General features: G+C 41.6%; 1 protein-coding gene across 7 annotated transcripts in view; it reads right to left on the bottom strand.

The window, feature by feature from the left end:
• Positions 1–14,426, bottom strand: part of DHX57 (DExH-box helicase 57) — a 74,242-nt gene that overhangs the window by 19,259 nt on the left and 40,557 nt on the right. For all 7 annotated transcript variants that reach the window (XM_078349445.1, XM_054245023.2, XM_078349447.1 and 4 more), the window contains 6 exons: positions 12,736–12,832; positions 11,381–11,554; positions 10,716–10,916; positions 6,584–6,860; positions 1,101–1,196; positions 929–1,012 (listed from right to left, as the gene is read on the bottom strand). In XM_078349445.1, coding sequence (XP_078205571.1) covers positions 929–1,012; positions 1,101–1,196; positions 6,584–6,860; positions 10,716–10,916; positions 11,381–11,554; positions 12,736–12,832 — 929 coding nt within the window. The remainder of the gene's footprint in view (positions 1–928; positions 1,013–1,100; positions 1,197–6,583; positions 6,861–10,715; positions 10,917–11,380; positions 11,555–12,735; positions 12,833–14,426) is intronic.

Here is a 14,426-nt window from a genome sequence, read left to right as displayed (position 1 = left end):
CACCTGGCCTCATACCACTTTGGAAGAGCACCTAAAACATTGTTGTAACAGGGGACAGAAGCCTGTCTATATTACACAGAAGATAAGACATTTTTTGTTTTTATTTTTTGAGACAGGGTCTCCCTCTGGAGTGCAGTAGGGCGTTCATGGCTCACTGCAGTCTTGACCTTCCAGGCTCAAGTGATCCTCCCACCTCAGCCTCTGGAGTAGATGGGATTACAGGCCCATGTCACTAGGTCTGGCTAATTTTTGTATTTTTTGTAGAGATGGGGTTTTGTCATGTTTCCCAGGCTGGTCTCAAACGCCTGGGCTCCAGCAATCCTCCCACCTCAGCCTCCTAAAGTGCTGGGATTATAGGTGTGAGCCACCGTGCTGGGCTAAACATTTTCTTGTATACTCATTATATTCACATAGTAGGTTCTGATGGATATAAGAAAAATTAACAAAACCTGGTTCAGTATTAGTTCTTTGGTTTTGGAGAGAGGGTAAGGGGATTAGAGACAGCCATGGACCACTGAAAATCTGATGAAAGCTGTTCTCTCCAGAATAATGCACGTATGTATAAGCATACAATTTTGTATACATTTTCAGGGGTTTAGGGATTCAGGTTAAGACTGCCTGGTGTAATTACTGAAAAAACTGACTACCAGTAAGCAGCAATCTTCAGAGCACCTGTGTTCTACCCTATCCTCCATATAAGTAAACAAAATTTCACCACCAAGAGGAAAAGGAGGTCAGTGGAAAGGTTCAGCACAGAAAGTCTGATACCACAGTGCAGGAGTCCATTTTATACAGCTGGTAAAGCCAAACATTCCAGAAATAACATTTGCAATGTTAAGACAGGACACATGAGACAAAGTCGCAGCACCCTCTGGTGAACTACTCTAATATAAAATGAAGAAAAGAAACGGCCACAGACACAACTCACCTGCAGAACTCTTCCGGACAAGAAGTTTTGTCTGCAGTAATTATAACTTGCACGCATACCTTCTTTTGTACTTAGCTGCCATCCCTATATTTTGGAGAAAATCAAGCTGAACTTACTCCGTCTTTAGTGCCAATGCTGGTAATAAAACTAAGCTATTAGGTTATATGCTTACCTTATATGCTCGTAGAAGGGCCAGATAATCACTGTTTGCGAATGCAAATTCCAGCTTTTTCTGGTTAGCTTCTTCTTTTTTATCCCAGGGAGATACCTCAAGGAGGGAGGAAAATCATATTTAAAGAACACTTTTTTTTTTTTTTTTAAAGACAGGATCTTATTCTGTTGCCCGGGCTGGAGTTCAGTGGTGTGATCATAGCTCACTGCAACCTTGATCTCCTAGGCTTATGCAATCCTCCTGCCTCAGCCTCCCTGGTAGCTGGGACTACAGGTGTGCCCCATCATGCCAGCTATTCAGGAGGCTGAGGCACAAGAGCCGCTTGAGCCCAGGAAGTAAAGGCTGCAGTGAGCCATGTTTGTGCCACTGCACTCCAGCCTGGGTGACAGAGTGGAGTCTGTCATATATATATATATTTTATTGATAAAAGTGCTATCAATCATTTGAGGCTTCAGCAAGTTGTACATTTTGTCTGCCTTAATGCTAATGGCTGCTGATTTATCAGGATGATGTTGCTGAAAGCTCAGGTGGTTGGGGCAATTTCTTCCCTTCTTTCTTTTTTTTTGGAGGGGGAGGGAGTCTTGCTTTGTCACCTAGGCTGGAGTATAGTGGCACAATTTTGGCTCACTGCAGCCTCCGCCTCCCAGGCTGAAGCGATTCTCCTGTCTCAGCCTCCCGAGCAACTGGGATTATAGAAGTGTACCACCATGCCCAGCTATTTTTAGTAGAGACAGGGTTTCACCATGTTGGCCAGGCTGGTCTCAAACTCCTGACCTCAAGTGATCCACTCCCCTAGGCCAGCAATTTCTTTTTTTTTTTTTTCCAAGAAGTGCTGAAGGAAAGCAATTTCTTAAAATAAGGCAATGAAGTTTTCTGTATCAACTGATTCTTCCTTTCACAAAAAAAGTCTCTGTAGCATGCAATGCTGTTTGAGAGCATTTTACTCACAACATAACTTCTTTCAAAATTGGAGTCAATCCTCTCAAACCCTGCCACTGCTTTATTAACTAAGTTTATGTAATATTCTATTTTTTATTTTTAATTTAAAAAACGACACGGGGTCTCACTATGTCACCTAGGCTGGTCTTAAACTTCTAGGTTCAAGCAACCTACTCACCTTGGCCTCCCAAAATGTTGGGATTACGGGTGTAAGCCACCATGCCCAGACAAAGGTTTTCAATTTACTTTACACAGATCCATCAGGTAAATCATTATCTATAGCAGCTACAGCCTTACAAAATATATTTCTTAAATATTAAGATTTGAAAGTCAAAATTACTCCTTGATCTAGGGTTTGCAGAATGGATTTTGCATTAGTAGGCACAAAAACAACATTAATCTCCCTGTACATCTCCATTAGAGCTCTTGGGCACATTGTCAGTGAGCAGTAATATTCTGAAATCTTTTTTTTTTTTTTTTTTTTTGAGATGGAGTTTCGCTCTTGTTACCCAGGCTGGAGTGGTGCGATCTCGGCTCACCGCGACCTCCGCCTCCTGGGTTCAAGCAATTCTCCTGCCTCAGCCTTCTGAGTAGCTGGGATTACAGGCATGCGCCACCATGCCCAGCTAATTTTTTGTATTTTTAGTAGAGATAAGGTTTCACCATGTTGACCAGGATGGTCTCGATCTCTTGACCTCGTGATCCACCCGCCTGGGCCTCCCAAAGTGCTGGGATTACAGGATTGAGCCACCGTGCCCGGCCTGAAATCTTTTTTTCTAAGCATGGGCTTCTTAATAGTGGGCTTGAAATATTTAGTAAACTGGCCGGGTGTGGTGGCTCACATCTGTAACCCCAGCACTTTGGGAGGCCAAGATGGGCAGATCATCTGAGATTGGGAGTTCGAGACCAGCCTGACCAACATGGAGAAACCCCATCTCTACTAAAAATACAAAATTAGTGGGCATGGTGGTGCATGCCTATAATCCCAGCTACTTGGGAGGCTGAGGCAGAATTGCTTGAACCTGGGAGGAAGAGGTTGTGGTGAGCCGAGATCACATCGTTGCACTCCAACCTGGGCAACAAGAGTGAAATTGTGTTTCAAAAAAAAAAAATTTAGTAAACCATGCTGTAAACGGATGTAATGTTATGCAGGCTTTGTTGTTCAATTTATAGGGCATAGACAGAGTAGATATAGCATAATTCTTAAGGGACTTAGGAGTTTTTAAATGGTAAATGAACATTGGCTTCATTGTAAAGTCACCAGCTGCATTAGCCCCTAACTCATGTAGGTCAGCGTCAGCCTGGCCTTTGAAGTTTTAAAGCCAGGCATTTGCTTCTCCTCTTTTTTTTTTTGTTTTGAGACCGAATTTTTGCTCTTGTAGCCCAGGCTAGAATACAATGGTGTGATCTTGGCTCACCACTGCCTGCCTCCCGGGTTCAAGTGATTCTCCTGCCTCAGCCTCCAGAGTAGCTGGGATTATAGGCATGCACAACCACGCCCAGCTAATTTTGTATTTTTAGTAGAGGTGGGGTTTTTCCATGTTGGTCAGGCTGGTCTCGAACTCTCAACCTCAGGTGATCTACCCCCTCAGCCTCCCAAAGTGCTGGGATTACAGGCGTGAGCCACCACGCCTGGCTTGCTTCTCCTCTTTAGCTATGAAAATAACTAGATGGCACCTTCTTCCTATAGAAGGCTATTTCATTGATACTGAAAATACATAGGCCGGGCACAATGGCTTATACGACTAATCCTAGCACTTTGGGAGGCTCTGGTGGGCACATTGCTTGTGCTCATGAGTTCAAGACCAGCCTGGGCAACATGGTGAAACCCCATCTCTACAAAAAATACGAAAATTAGCTGGGTGTGGTGGCACATGCCTGCAGTCACAGCTACTCAGGAGGCTGAGGTGGAAGGATGGCTTAAGCTCGGCAGGCAGAGGTTGCAGTGAGCCGAGAATGTACCACTACGCTCCAGCCTGGGCAACAGAGCCAGACCTTGTCTCAAAAGAAAAAAAAGAAAAAGAAGAAGAAAAAATCTGTTGTTGGCATAGCCACCTTCATCAATTAGCTAGATCTTGTGTAACTTTGCTGCAGCTTCCACTTGCTGCTTCACCTTGCACTTTTATGTTATGGAGACACCTTTCTTCCATAAACCTCATCAACCAACCTCTGCTAGTTTCCAATTTTTCTTTTGTAGCTTCCTCACTTTTCTTAGCCTTCATGGAATTAAAGAGTTAGGGTCTTGCTCTGGATTAGGCTTTGGCTTAGGGAATGTTGTGGCTGGTTTCATCTTCTATTCAGACCATTAAAACTTTCTCTATATGCAGACTACTAAAACTTTCTCCCTATCAGCAATAAGGCTCTTTTGCTTTCTTATCATTTGTGTGTTCACTGGACACATGAATGGAATAGCACATTTAATTTCTTTCAAGAACATTCCCTTTATTTATTTTACTTTAATTTTGAGATAGTCTCACTCTGTCATCCAGGATGGAGTGCAGTGGCACGATCTTGGTTCACTGTAACCTCTGCCTCCCCAGTTCAATCAATTCTCATGCCTCAGCCTCGTGCGAAGCTGGGACTACAGGCCAGCACCACCACGCTCCGGTGATTTTTGTATTTTTAGTAGAGATGGGGTTCGCCATGTTGGCCAGGCTGCTGTTGATCTCCTGGCCTCAAGTGATCTGCCCATGTTGGCCTCACGGGGATTTATGGTGAATCCCCATGTTGGGATTATAGGTATGAGCCATCGCCCCTGGCCAAGAACTTGTGCTTTAAATTTACAACTTGGCTAACTGGCACCAAGAGGCTAGCTTTTCAGCTATCTTAGTTTTTGACGTGCTTTTCTCACTAAGCATAATCATTTCTAGCTTGTGATTTAAAGTGAGAGATGTGTGAGTCTTCCTTTCACTTGAACACTCAGAGGCTACTGTTGCATTTTTAACTGGCCCAGTTTCAACCTGTGTCTCAGGGAATAGGGAGGCTCAAAAAGAGGGAGAGTGACTGAGGAAAGGCCGGTTGGTGGCAAGTCAGAACACACATGACATTTATCAATTAATTTCACTGTCTTACATGGGTGCAGTTCATGCACTCCAAAACAATTACAATAGTAATGTCAGGCCGGGCGCGGTCGCTCATGCCTGTAATTCTAGCACTTTGGGAGGCCATGGTGGGTGGATCACCTGAGGTCAGGAGTTCAAGACCAGCCTGGCCATCAAGGTGAAACCCTATCTTAAAAAAAAAAAAAAGTAATGTCAGAGATCACTGATCACATATCACCATAACAGATATAACAATAAAGTTTAAAATATTGTGAGAATTAGCAAAATGTGATAGAGACATGAAGTTAGCACATGTTGTTGGAAAAATGGCACTGACAGATTTGCTCAACACAGGGTCGCCACAAACCTTCAATTTGTAAAAAATACAACATCTGCAAGGTACAATAAAGCTAAGCATAATAAAGTAAGGTATGCCTGTAGTGAGTTATACACTTTATCTTTTTATTGTTTTTGAGACAGAGTCTCGCGCTGTCACCAGGCAGGAGTGCAGTGGCATGATCTCAGCTCACTGCAACCTCTGCCTCCTGGGTCCAAGCAATTGTCCTGCTTCAGCCTCCTGAGTAGCTGGTACTACAGGCACACACCACCACACCCAGCTAATTTTTGTATTTTTAGTAGGGACAGGGTTTTACCATGTTGGCCAGGATGGTCTCAATCTCTTGACCTCGTGATCCACCTGCCTTGGCCTCCCAAAGTGCTGGCATTACAGGTGTGAGCCACCGTGCCTGGCCGAGTTGTACACTTTAAATGGGTAAACTGTATGATATATAAATCATATTTCAATAAAGCAGTTTTTAAAAATGGCTCAATATATTTATTGGTTTTTAAAATCAGAGACAGTTTTTGTTGGTTTGCATTTTCTGATTTTTCTATAATGAACAAGTATAATAGATGCAATAGAAAGCACATCTGGATTATTATTATTATTATTGGAGATGGAGTCTCACTCTATGTCCAGGCTGGAGTGCAGTGGTGCTCTTGGCTCAGTGCAACCTCCACCTTCGCGAGTTCAAGTGATTCTCCTGCCTCAGCCTCCCAAATAGCTGGGACTATAGGCATACTACATCACCACGCCTGGCTAATTTTTTGCATTTTTAGTAGAGATGGGGTTTCACCATGTTGGCCAAACTGGTCTCAAACTCCTGACCTCAAATGATTTGCCCGCCTCAGCCTCCCAAAGTGCTGGAATTACAGGCATGAGCCACTGTGCCTGGCCTGAATTACTTTTAGTAAGTTATATCTCCAGTTCTTAGTCTTCATTTGGGGAATGGATCTCTTGGAGGATTGGATGACATTGTGCCCTAAAAAATCTTTTTGTTTGTTTTATTTGTTTTTGTCTTTTCAGAAATTTAGATGTGCCCAAAAAATTCATATCTAACATTCAAGCAAATTTTTAGGGGGCTCACATGCCCCTGATTTCCCCATGGTCCTTTTAGAGACCTATGTTATAAACTCCAGTTTAGATGAATGTTGTTTACTTACAAAAGGAGACTTAAAAGCCAAACTGGCAGCAATGGTGAGAGCAGGATCCAAACAGCGGAAGATAGACCCAAACAACATTAGTTTGCCAATTCTCACATCCACGGGCAGAGAGGCCAAGTGATACCCAAGAGGGGTCAATTTTTCATCTGGAGTTAATGCTCCCAAGTCTCGTAATCGTATTTTTGAGGCACGAAGAGAATCAGCGTGTGGAGGCTCAATGAGCCGAGAAAACACAGATTGGAGATTATGAGCATTAAACATCTCCAAAATTTTAATTCTGAAAAGAAAACAAAATGATAATTTGTCAATTTTATTTCTGGTAGGATGACACAGAGGAATAATTTCTTTTGTGAGTGAGAATAATTTACAAGTTTAAATAGAAATTTCTAAAATCTCATGTTTTCTACTTCTACCAATAAACCACAAAAGCACTTTCAGATTCTGAAACTTATTCATACTCAGAATTAAATCCTTTCTAAAAACTTTCAAAATGCTTCTTTCCATAATAGTGGGATTGAATTATGAAACAGAGTTCATGACAAAAGATAAAAGTGTTGGCAAGGATGTGGAGAACTTGGAATCCCGCACATTATTGGTGGGAATGTAAAATGATGCAACCACTATGAAAAACAGGATAGAGATTCCTCAAAGAATTAAAAATAGAACTACCATACGATCCAGCAGCCTCACTTCTGAGTATACATCCAAAAGAATTGAAGTCAGAATCTTGCAGAGAGGCCAGGCAAAGTGACTCACGCCTGTAATCCCAGCACTTTGAAAGGCTGAGGTGGGTGGATCATTTGAGGCCAGGGGTTCAAGACTAGCTTGGTCAACATGGTGAAACCCTGTCTCTACAAAAAATACAAAAATTAGCCAGGTGCAGTGGTGAGCCTGTAATCCCAGCTACTCAGGAGGTTGAGGCAGGAGAATCTCTTGAACTCGGAGGTGGAGCCTGCGGTGAGCCAAGATCACTGCACTCTAGTCTGGGCGACTGAGCAAGACTCTGTCTCCAAAAAAAAAAAAGAATCTTGTAGAGATACTTGCACTCCTGTGATCACTGTAGTATTATATTATTACATTCACAATAGCCAAGATGTGGAAACAACCTAAATGTCCACCGATACATGAGTGAAGAAAGGAAGTGCAGTATATTGGAATGAAGCATTCCCACACACACAAAAAAAGAAATAAAAAAAAAAAAAAGGAAAGAAAGTGCAGTATATATGGATACAATTCAGGCTTAGAAAAGAAAGAAGTTCTGCAATATCAAACAGCATGGATGAAACCTTGAGGACATTAAGCTAAGCGAAATAAGTCAGTCACAAAAAGACAAATACTGGATGGTTCTACTTGTATGAAGGATCTAAAATAGTCAAACGCACAGAAGCAGAGGGTAGAATGGTGGTTGTCAGGGGCTGGACATGAGGGGGAAATGGAGAGTTGCTGTCCATTATGTATAAAGTTTCAGTTTTGCAAAATGAGTAAGCTCGACAGCTCTGCTGTACAACATTATGACTATAGTTAACAGTACTGTGTTGTAAAATTAAACTTTTGTTAAGAGAATAGATCTCATATTAAGTATTCTTACCATAGTAAAAAACTGGACATGATTAGCTTAGATAGTTCTGACTGCTGTACAATTAAAGGTATTTATGAGACAAGTTTAAATGATCCACTTATTGTTTCTCACATCTGAAGTTGCAGTCATTGTATATTTATTTTTATTTTGTATTGGGATAGAGTTTTCTCTTGTCATTCAGGCTGGAGTGCAATGGCATGATCTTGACTCACTGCAACCTCCACCTCCCAGGTTCAAGTGATTCTCCTGGTTCAGCCTCCCGAGAAGCTGTGATTAGAGGAGTGTGCCACTATACCAGGCTAATTTTGTAATTTTTTTTTTTTTGAGATGGAGTTTTGCTCTTGTTACCCAGGCTGGAGTCCCATGGCATGATCTCGGCTCACCACAACCTCCGCCTCCTGGGTTCAAGCAATTCTCCTGCCTCAGCCTCCCAAGTAGCTGGGACTACAGGCGTGCGCCACCATGCTCAGCTAATTTTTGTATTTTTAGTAGAGACAGGGTTTCACCATGTTCACTAGGATGGTTTCGATCTCTTGACCTCGTGATCCACCCGCCTTGGCCTCCCAAAGTGCTGGGATTACAGGCTTGAGCCACCGTGCCCGGCCTAATTTTGTTATTTTTTTAGTAGAGATGGGGTTTCACCATGTTGGCCAGGCTGGTCTCGAACTAACCCCTGACCACAGGTAATCTACCTGCCTCAGCCTCCCAAACTGCTGGTAATAAAGGTGTGAGTCAGCATACCTGGCTGAAAGTTGCAGTCACTATTTATAAAATAAATCTGCATTGTGTTGTGCCTTGTGATAGCTCTTAAAAACTAGTGTTTTAAATTATGAACTTCATCCAGAAAAAGGGTTCTCATTAAAAAAAAAAACAAATTATGAATGTCAGCAACTTAGAGAAAAGTGTAACATACATAAAATTTTATTTACTTCACAATCAGTTCCGTTTTAATTTGCCAACCAATATACATACAATTTTACATTTTCATTAACATGTATATTTTTGGTACCTAGGCTTTTCTCACTTAATGTATTTCACTTTAAGACACGTATTGACCATAATCCACTTACTAATATTTCATTTTTATTTTATTCATTCATTTATTTTATTTTATTTTTTTTTGAGACAGAGTTTTGCTCTGTTACCCAGGCTTGAGTGCAACGGTGTGATCTTGGCTCACTGCAACCTCAACCTCCCTGATTCAAGCGATTTTCCTGCCTCAGCCTCCTGAGTAGCTGGAATTACAGGTGCCTGCTACCACCCCTGGTTAATTGTTTCTATTTTTAGTAGAGATGAGGTTTCACCATGTTGGCCAGGCTGGTCTTGAATTCCTGACTTCAGGTGATCCACCCACCTTGGCCTCCCAAAGTGCTGGGATTACAGGGGTGAGCCATCGCACCCGGCCATTTATTTTTTTATTTTTTGAGATGAAGTCTCACTCTGTTGCCCAGGTTGGAATGCAGTGGCAGGATCTCAGTTCACTGTAACCTCCATCTTGCAGGTTCAAGCGATTCTCCTGCCTCAGCTTTCCCCAGTAGCTGGGATTACAGGGGTGCACCACCATGCCCAGCTAATGTTTTTGGATTTTTATTAGAGATGGGGTTTCACCATGTTGGCCAGGCTGATTTCGAACTCTGATCCTAAATGATCTGTCTGCCTCCCAAAGTGCTGGGATTACATGTGTGAGCTTGGCACCCAGCCCATTTTGTTCATTTATTTTTGAGATGGTGCCTCACTCTGTCTCAGAAGCTGGCTGTCTCAATTTACTGCAGCATCAGCCTCTGGGGCTCAGGCAATCCTTCCATCTCAGTCTCCCAAATGGCTATAGAACCACAGGTGCATGCCACCATACCCAGCTAAGTTTCGTATTTTTTGTAGAGACGGGGTTTTGTCACGTTGTCCAGGCTGGTCTCAAGCTCCCTGGTTCAAGCAATCCTCCTGTGCTGGCCTCCCAAAGTGCTGGGATTACAGGTGTGACTCACCACACCAGACCTACAAATGTATTCTTTCTATCAATATTCAAATTTTATTCTATTTTATTTACATTTTTTTGAGATGAAGTCTCACTCTGTCACCATCTCAGCTCACTGCAACCTCTATCTTCCAAGTTCAAGAGATTCTCTTCCCTGGCCTCCTAATAGCTGGGATTACAGGTGTGCGCCACGACAAAAAGCTAATTTTTGTATTTTTAGTAGACATGGGGTTTCATCATGTTGGCCAGGCTGGTCTAATTCCTGACCTCAGGTGATCCACCTGCCTTGGCCTACCAAAGTGCTGGGATTACAAGTGTGAGTCTCCATGCCTCGCCCTACAGATGTGTTCTTAAGCTCTATTTTAGGGCCATGCTCTGCAATGTAAGAGATCTTTATGTGCAGAAAGTTAAAAGGAATGGTAAAGGCAACACTAAGGATCTCTTTCTTCACAAATAAATGAGATTATCGGTGGCCATTCTTAGCCAAATATCTTCTAGGAGAAAAAGGAAAATGTGGAACTTAATAGGGTGAGAAACATTTAGACCTTTTGGAAGCAAAAGACAAAAAAAAAAGATGTCACCTTAGACACAGCTGTTCCAATGGCACTCTTTGTATTTCTGGTAGCTGTTGCTTTAAAAGCTGGTGATTGTAGTGATGGCTAGTGAATAAATGGAAGCAGACACCAGATGCAACACGGCCTGCTCGGCCTCTTCTTTGTAGAGCATTGGCTTGAGATACAAAAGTGTCCTCTAGACTTTCCATCCCTTTGCTGGCATCATATCTATAAAGAAAAAGAAAATATAAAATTGAATAATTTTACAAAAACCTGGCCAAGACTACTTGGCAGGGACAGAATGGATGAACCAGCTTCCTCCTGTAGGACACAGTGCCCAGTGTATTCTGGAATAGTTGAGTCCCTTGTGGGAGCAGCTAGTGCTGATTTAAGTGGCGTCAAGTACACAGTTCCCCAAACGACATAGCTTCTTTATTCAACCCTTTTTCACACAAGCACATATAAAATCACATGACAAAAAGAGAGAAAAAGTAATTCATTACTTTTCATCCCCATTTGATGTTAAGGTCCCTGGTCCTGGCTATAGAATCACTCACACATTCATAGACAGTTTTCATAAAGTATTTTTTCAAAAGTAATCCATGTAGCTTAACAGCATTAGCCATTAACAATGTGTCTCTCCAAATGAAGCATTTTTAGCCCCTCTCTTATATCACCACAAGATGGAATACCTCTTTTCTTTCATTTTCCCAGAATCGATGACATAGACAACATCATCGATGGTTATGGATGTCTCAGCAATGTTGGTGGAAATGATAATCTTAGTTACTCCTACAGGATGTTTCATAAACACTGCCTGCTGCTCTTCACTGGATAAAGATGAATGAAGTGGGTGAATAACACATCTGGAAGAAAATAAAAGCACATGAAGTATTCTAGCACATAACACAGAAACTGGATTACAGTGGGTGAATTTCTACTAAAACCAACAATGACTTTAGGTATTAGCAACTTCTCCACAACCTATCATCAGAGCCCAGCTCTTCTAAATGGTAAACTCTTGGCCAGACGCAGTGGCTCATGTCTGTAATTCCCAGCACTTTGGGAGGTCAAGGTGGGCAGATCACCTGAGGTCAGGAGTTTAAGAGCAGCCTGGCTAACATGGCAAAACCTCCTCTCTACTTAAAATACAAAAATTAGCTGAGCACGGTGGCAGGCACCTGTAGGAGAATCACTTGAGCCCAGGAGGCAGAGGTTGCAGTGAGCCGAATTCATACCACTGAACTGCAGCCCAGACCACAGAGCCAGCGTCCATCTCAAAAAATAAAATAAAATAAAATAAAATAAATATATATATGAGAGGTGATATCAGGTATAATGACATAACTTCAGAAATTTCATTTTTACATTTTTAGGGAGTGTTCGTTAGTGAAACAGTTTTCCCCTTGAATATGAAGACACACCCAGTGTCTTCATATTGTCTTGCTCCTGGAACAGGAACTGTTGAAGATGATTTTCTTTCAAAATGGTAGGACTTCTTCGTTGTTACTAATGCTGCCTTTCCCCCACCTTCCCCGATTCTCTGGGGCTCGGACATCTAAAATTACATGCAAATTTGCTGAGTCATTATGCTAAGTGAAAAGAAATATTTTTCTTTTTTTTTTTTTGAGACGGAGTCTTACTCTGTTGCCAGGCTGGAGTGCAGTGGCACAATCTCGGCCCACGGCAATCTCCGCCTGGGTTCAAGCGATTCTTCCGCCTCAGTATCCCGAGTAGCTGGGACCATAGGCGCGTGCCACACACCCGGCTAATTTTTGTATTTTTAGTAGAGACGGGGTTTTACCATGGCCAGGATGGTCTCGATCTCTTGACCTCGTGATCCGCCCGCCTCCACCTCCCAAAGTGCTGGGATTACAGGCTTGAGCCACCGCGCCCGGCCAATATTTTTCTTTAATAAAGGGAGAATAACTGATACACTCTTGAGTATGCCTCAAGAGTGGTACTCTTCAAGGGTCTAAAGAGGGTGGTGAGATCTTTAGAGGTAACTGCAATAGACGATTAAACACGTAGAAAGTGATTAGCTTACCGATTACTACGTCTGTTGTTGAAAAGAGAATTAGACTGTAGCTGTTCATAAAGCATTTTGATTTCTGCAAGTCCTGGTAAAAATACAAGTATAGCACCTGGGTATAGAAAAAGAATCAATATGTGGGTAAGCATCAGCACAGATAAGGAAAAATAAAAAATCTAAAAAAAGGAATCAATATGATAAATGAAGTAAATAAAAAACTATAATATAGATTATAAAGTTGCCTTAAACCAAAATATGCAATAATCTGAGAATTTTGCCTGTGGTTTCAGCTACTCAGGAGGCTGAAGTAGGAGGACTGCTTGAGCCAGGGAGGCAGAGGTTGCAGTGAGCCAAGATTGCGCCACTGCACTCCAGCCTGGGAAAAAGAGTAAGACCCTATCTCAAAAAAATAAAATAAAATAAATAAGAGAATTTTTCATTATCAGTTTTATTTTCTTTATAAAGTCCCCAAGGATTTAAACAAATTTAAAAAATGACATGTTTTATATATTCTCTGAATTATAAGGACAAAATGAAGTATTATTATCCTTCTACAAACAGAAAAACTGAGGTGTGGAAAAGCATAATGTCTATCAGTGTAATGCCAAGAATTATTAGCTAAACTCTTTTTTTAATTTTAATTTTAATGTTTTGGGTCTTGCTCTGTCACCCAGGTTGGAGGACAGTTGCACGATCAGGCTCACTGCAGCCTCAACCTCCACAGGCACAGGCTATTTTTCTACCTTAGCCTTCTGAGTAGCTGGGACTACAGGAACATGCCATTATGCCCAGCTAATTGTTTATATTTTTAGTAGAGATGGGGTTTCACCACATTGCCCAGGCTGGTCTCAAACTCCTGGACTCAAGGGATTCACCCGCAGCCTCCCAAAGTGCTGGGATTACAGGCATGAGTCACTGTGCCCGGCCTAGCAAAGTTCTTTAAATATACTTTTTCAGTACACCGGCTACTTTCTATTTCTTTCTTTTCTTAGAGATGAGGTCTCACTATACTGCCCAGACTGGTCTTGAACTCTTGAGCCCAAGCAATCTTTCTGCTTTAGCCTCCTGAGTAGTTGGGACTACAGGCATGCACCATCACACCCAACCTTGACATTCTATTTCCATAGGAAGAGTTATTCTCCTAACCTTATAAGACAGGAAGTTTCTTCCCTCTATTAATAAATCAAATCCATAAACATTTTGCTAGAAATGAAAAAAAGAAACTACAATTGGCTGGCCAATCTGGTAATCTAAATTCAGATATATTTTAGAGACAGCACATTAATTAACAATATCATATTAAGTTTATGGGCTTTTAAATTTTACGTTAAAAAATAAGAATGCAAACTAATTATAGTATATTTCTCTGTCAAGAGCAGTCACTCAGCAATAGTTACCTTCTTTTGTGCTTGATTCAGGGAGAAAAATCGTACTGTTTTCACTAGTCCTTCCTTTAATCCCACAAATATTTATTGGGTGCCTATGTCAGCTCATGTGAAGTGCAATGGGGTATAAAACAAGCATCTGCCAGAGAGAACTCATGACCTATTATTTAGTCATAGTTATCCTTCCCACTAAATAAATGAGAAACCTGAATTATTACTACAAAACTAGAACTCTGAAGAAGGCTGAAAGAGATCTTTCATCCTTGTTTTTAGTATTTCATAGTAACGAACAATGTTCACATATATTGTCTCACTTAATCC

Source organism: Callithrix jacchus, chromosome 14 (assembly GCF_049354715.1).
Source record: "Callithrix jacchus isolate 240 chromosome 14, calJac240_pri, whole genome shotgun sequence".
Taxonomy (NCBI): domain Eukaryota; kingdom Metazoa; phylum Chordata; class Mammalia; order Primates; family Cebidae; genus Callithrix; species Callithrix jacchus.
This window is presented reverse-complemented; position numbering and strand designations above follow the sequence as displayed.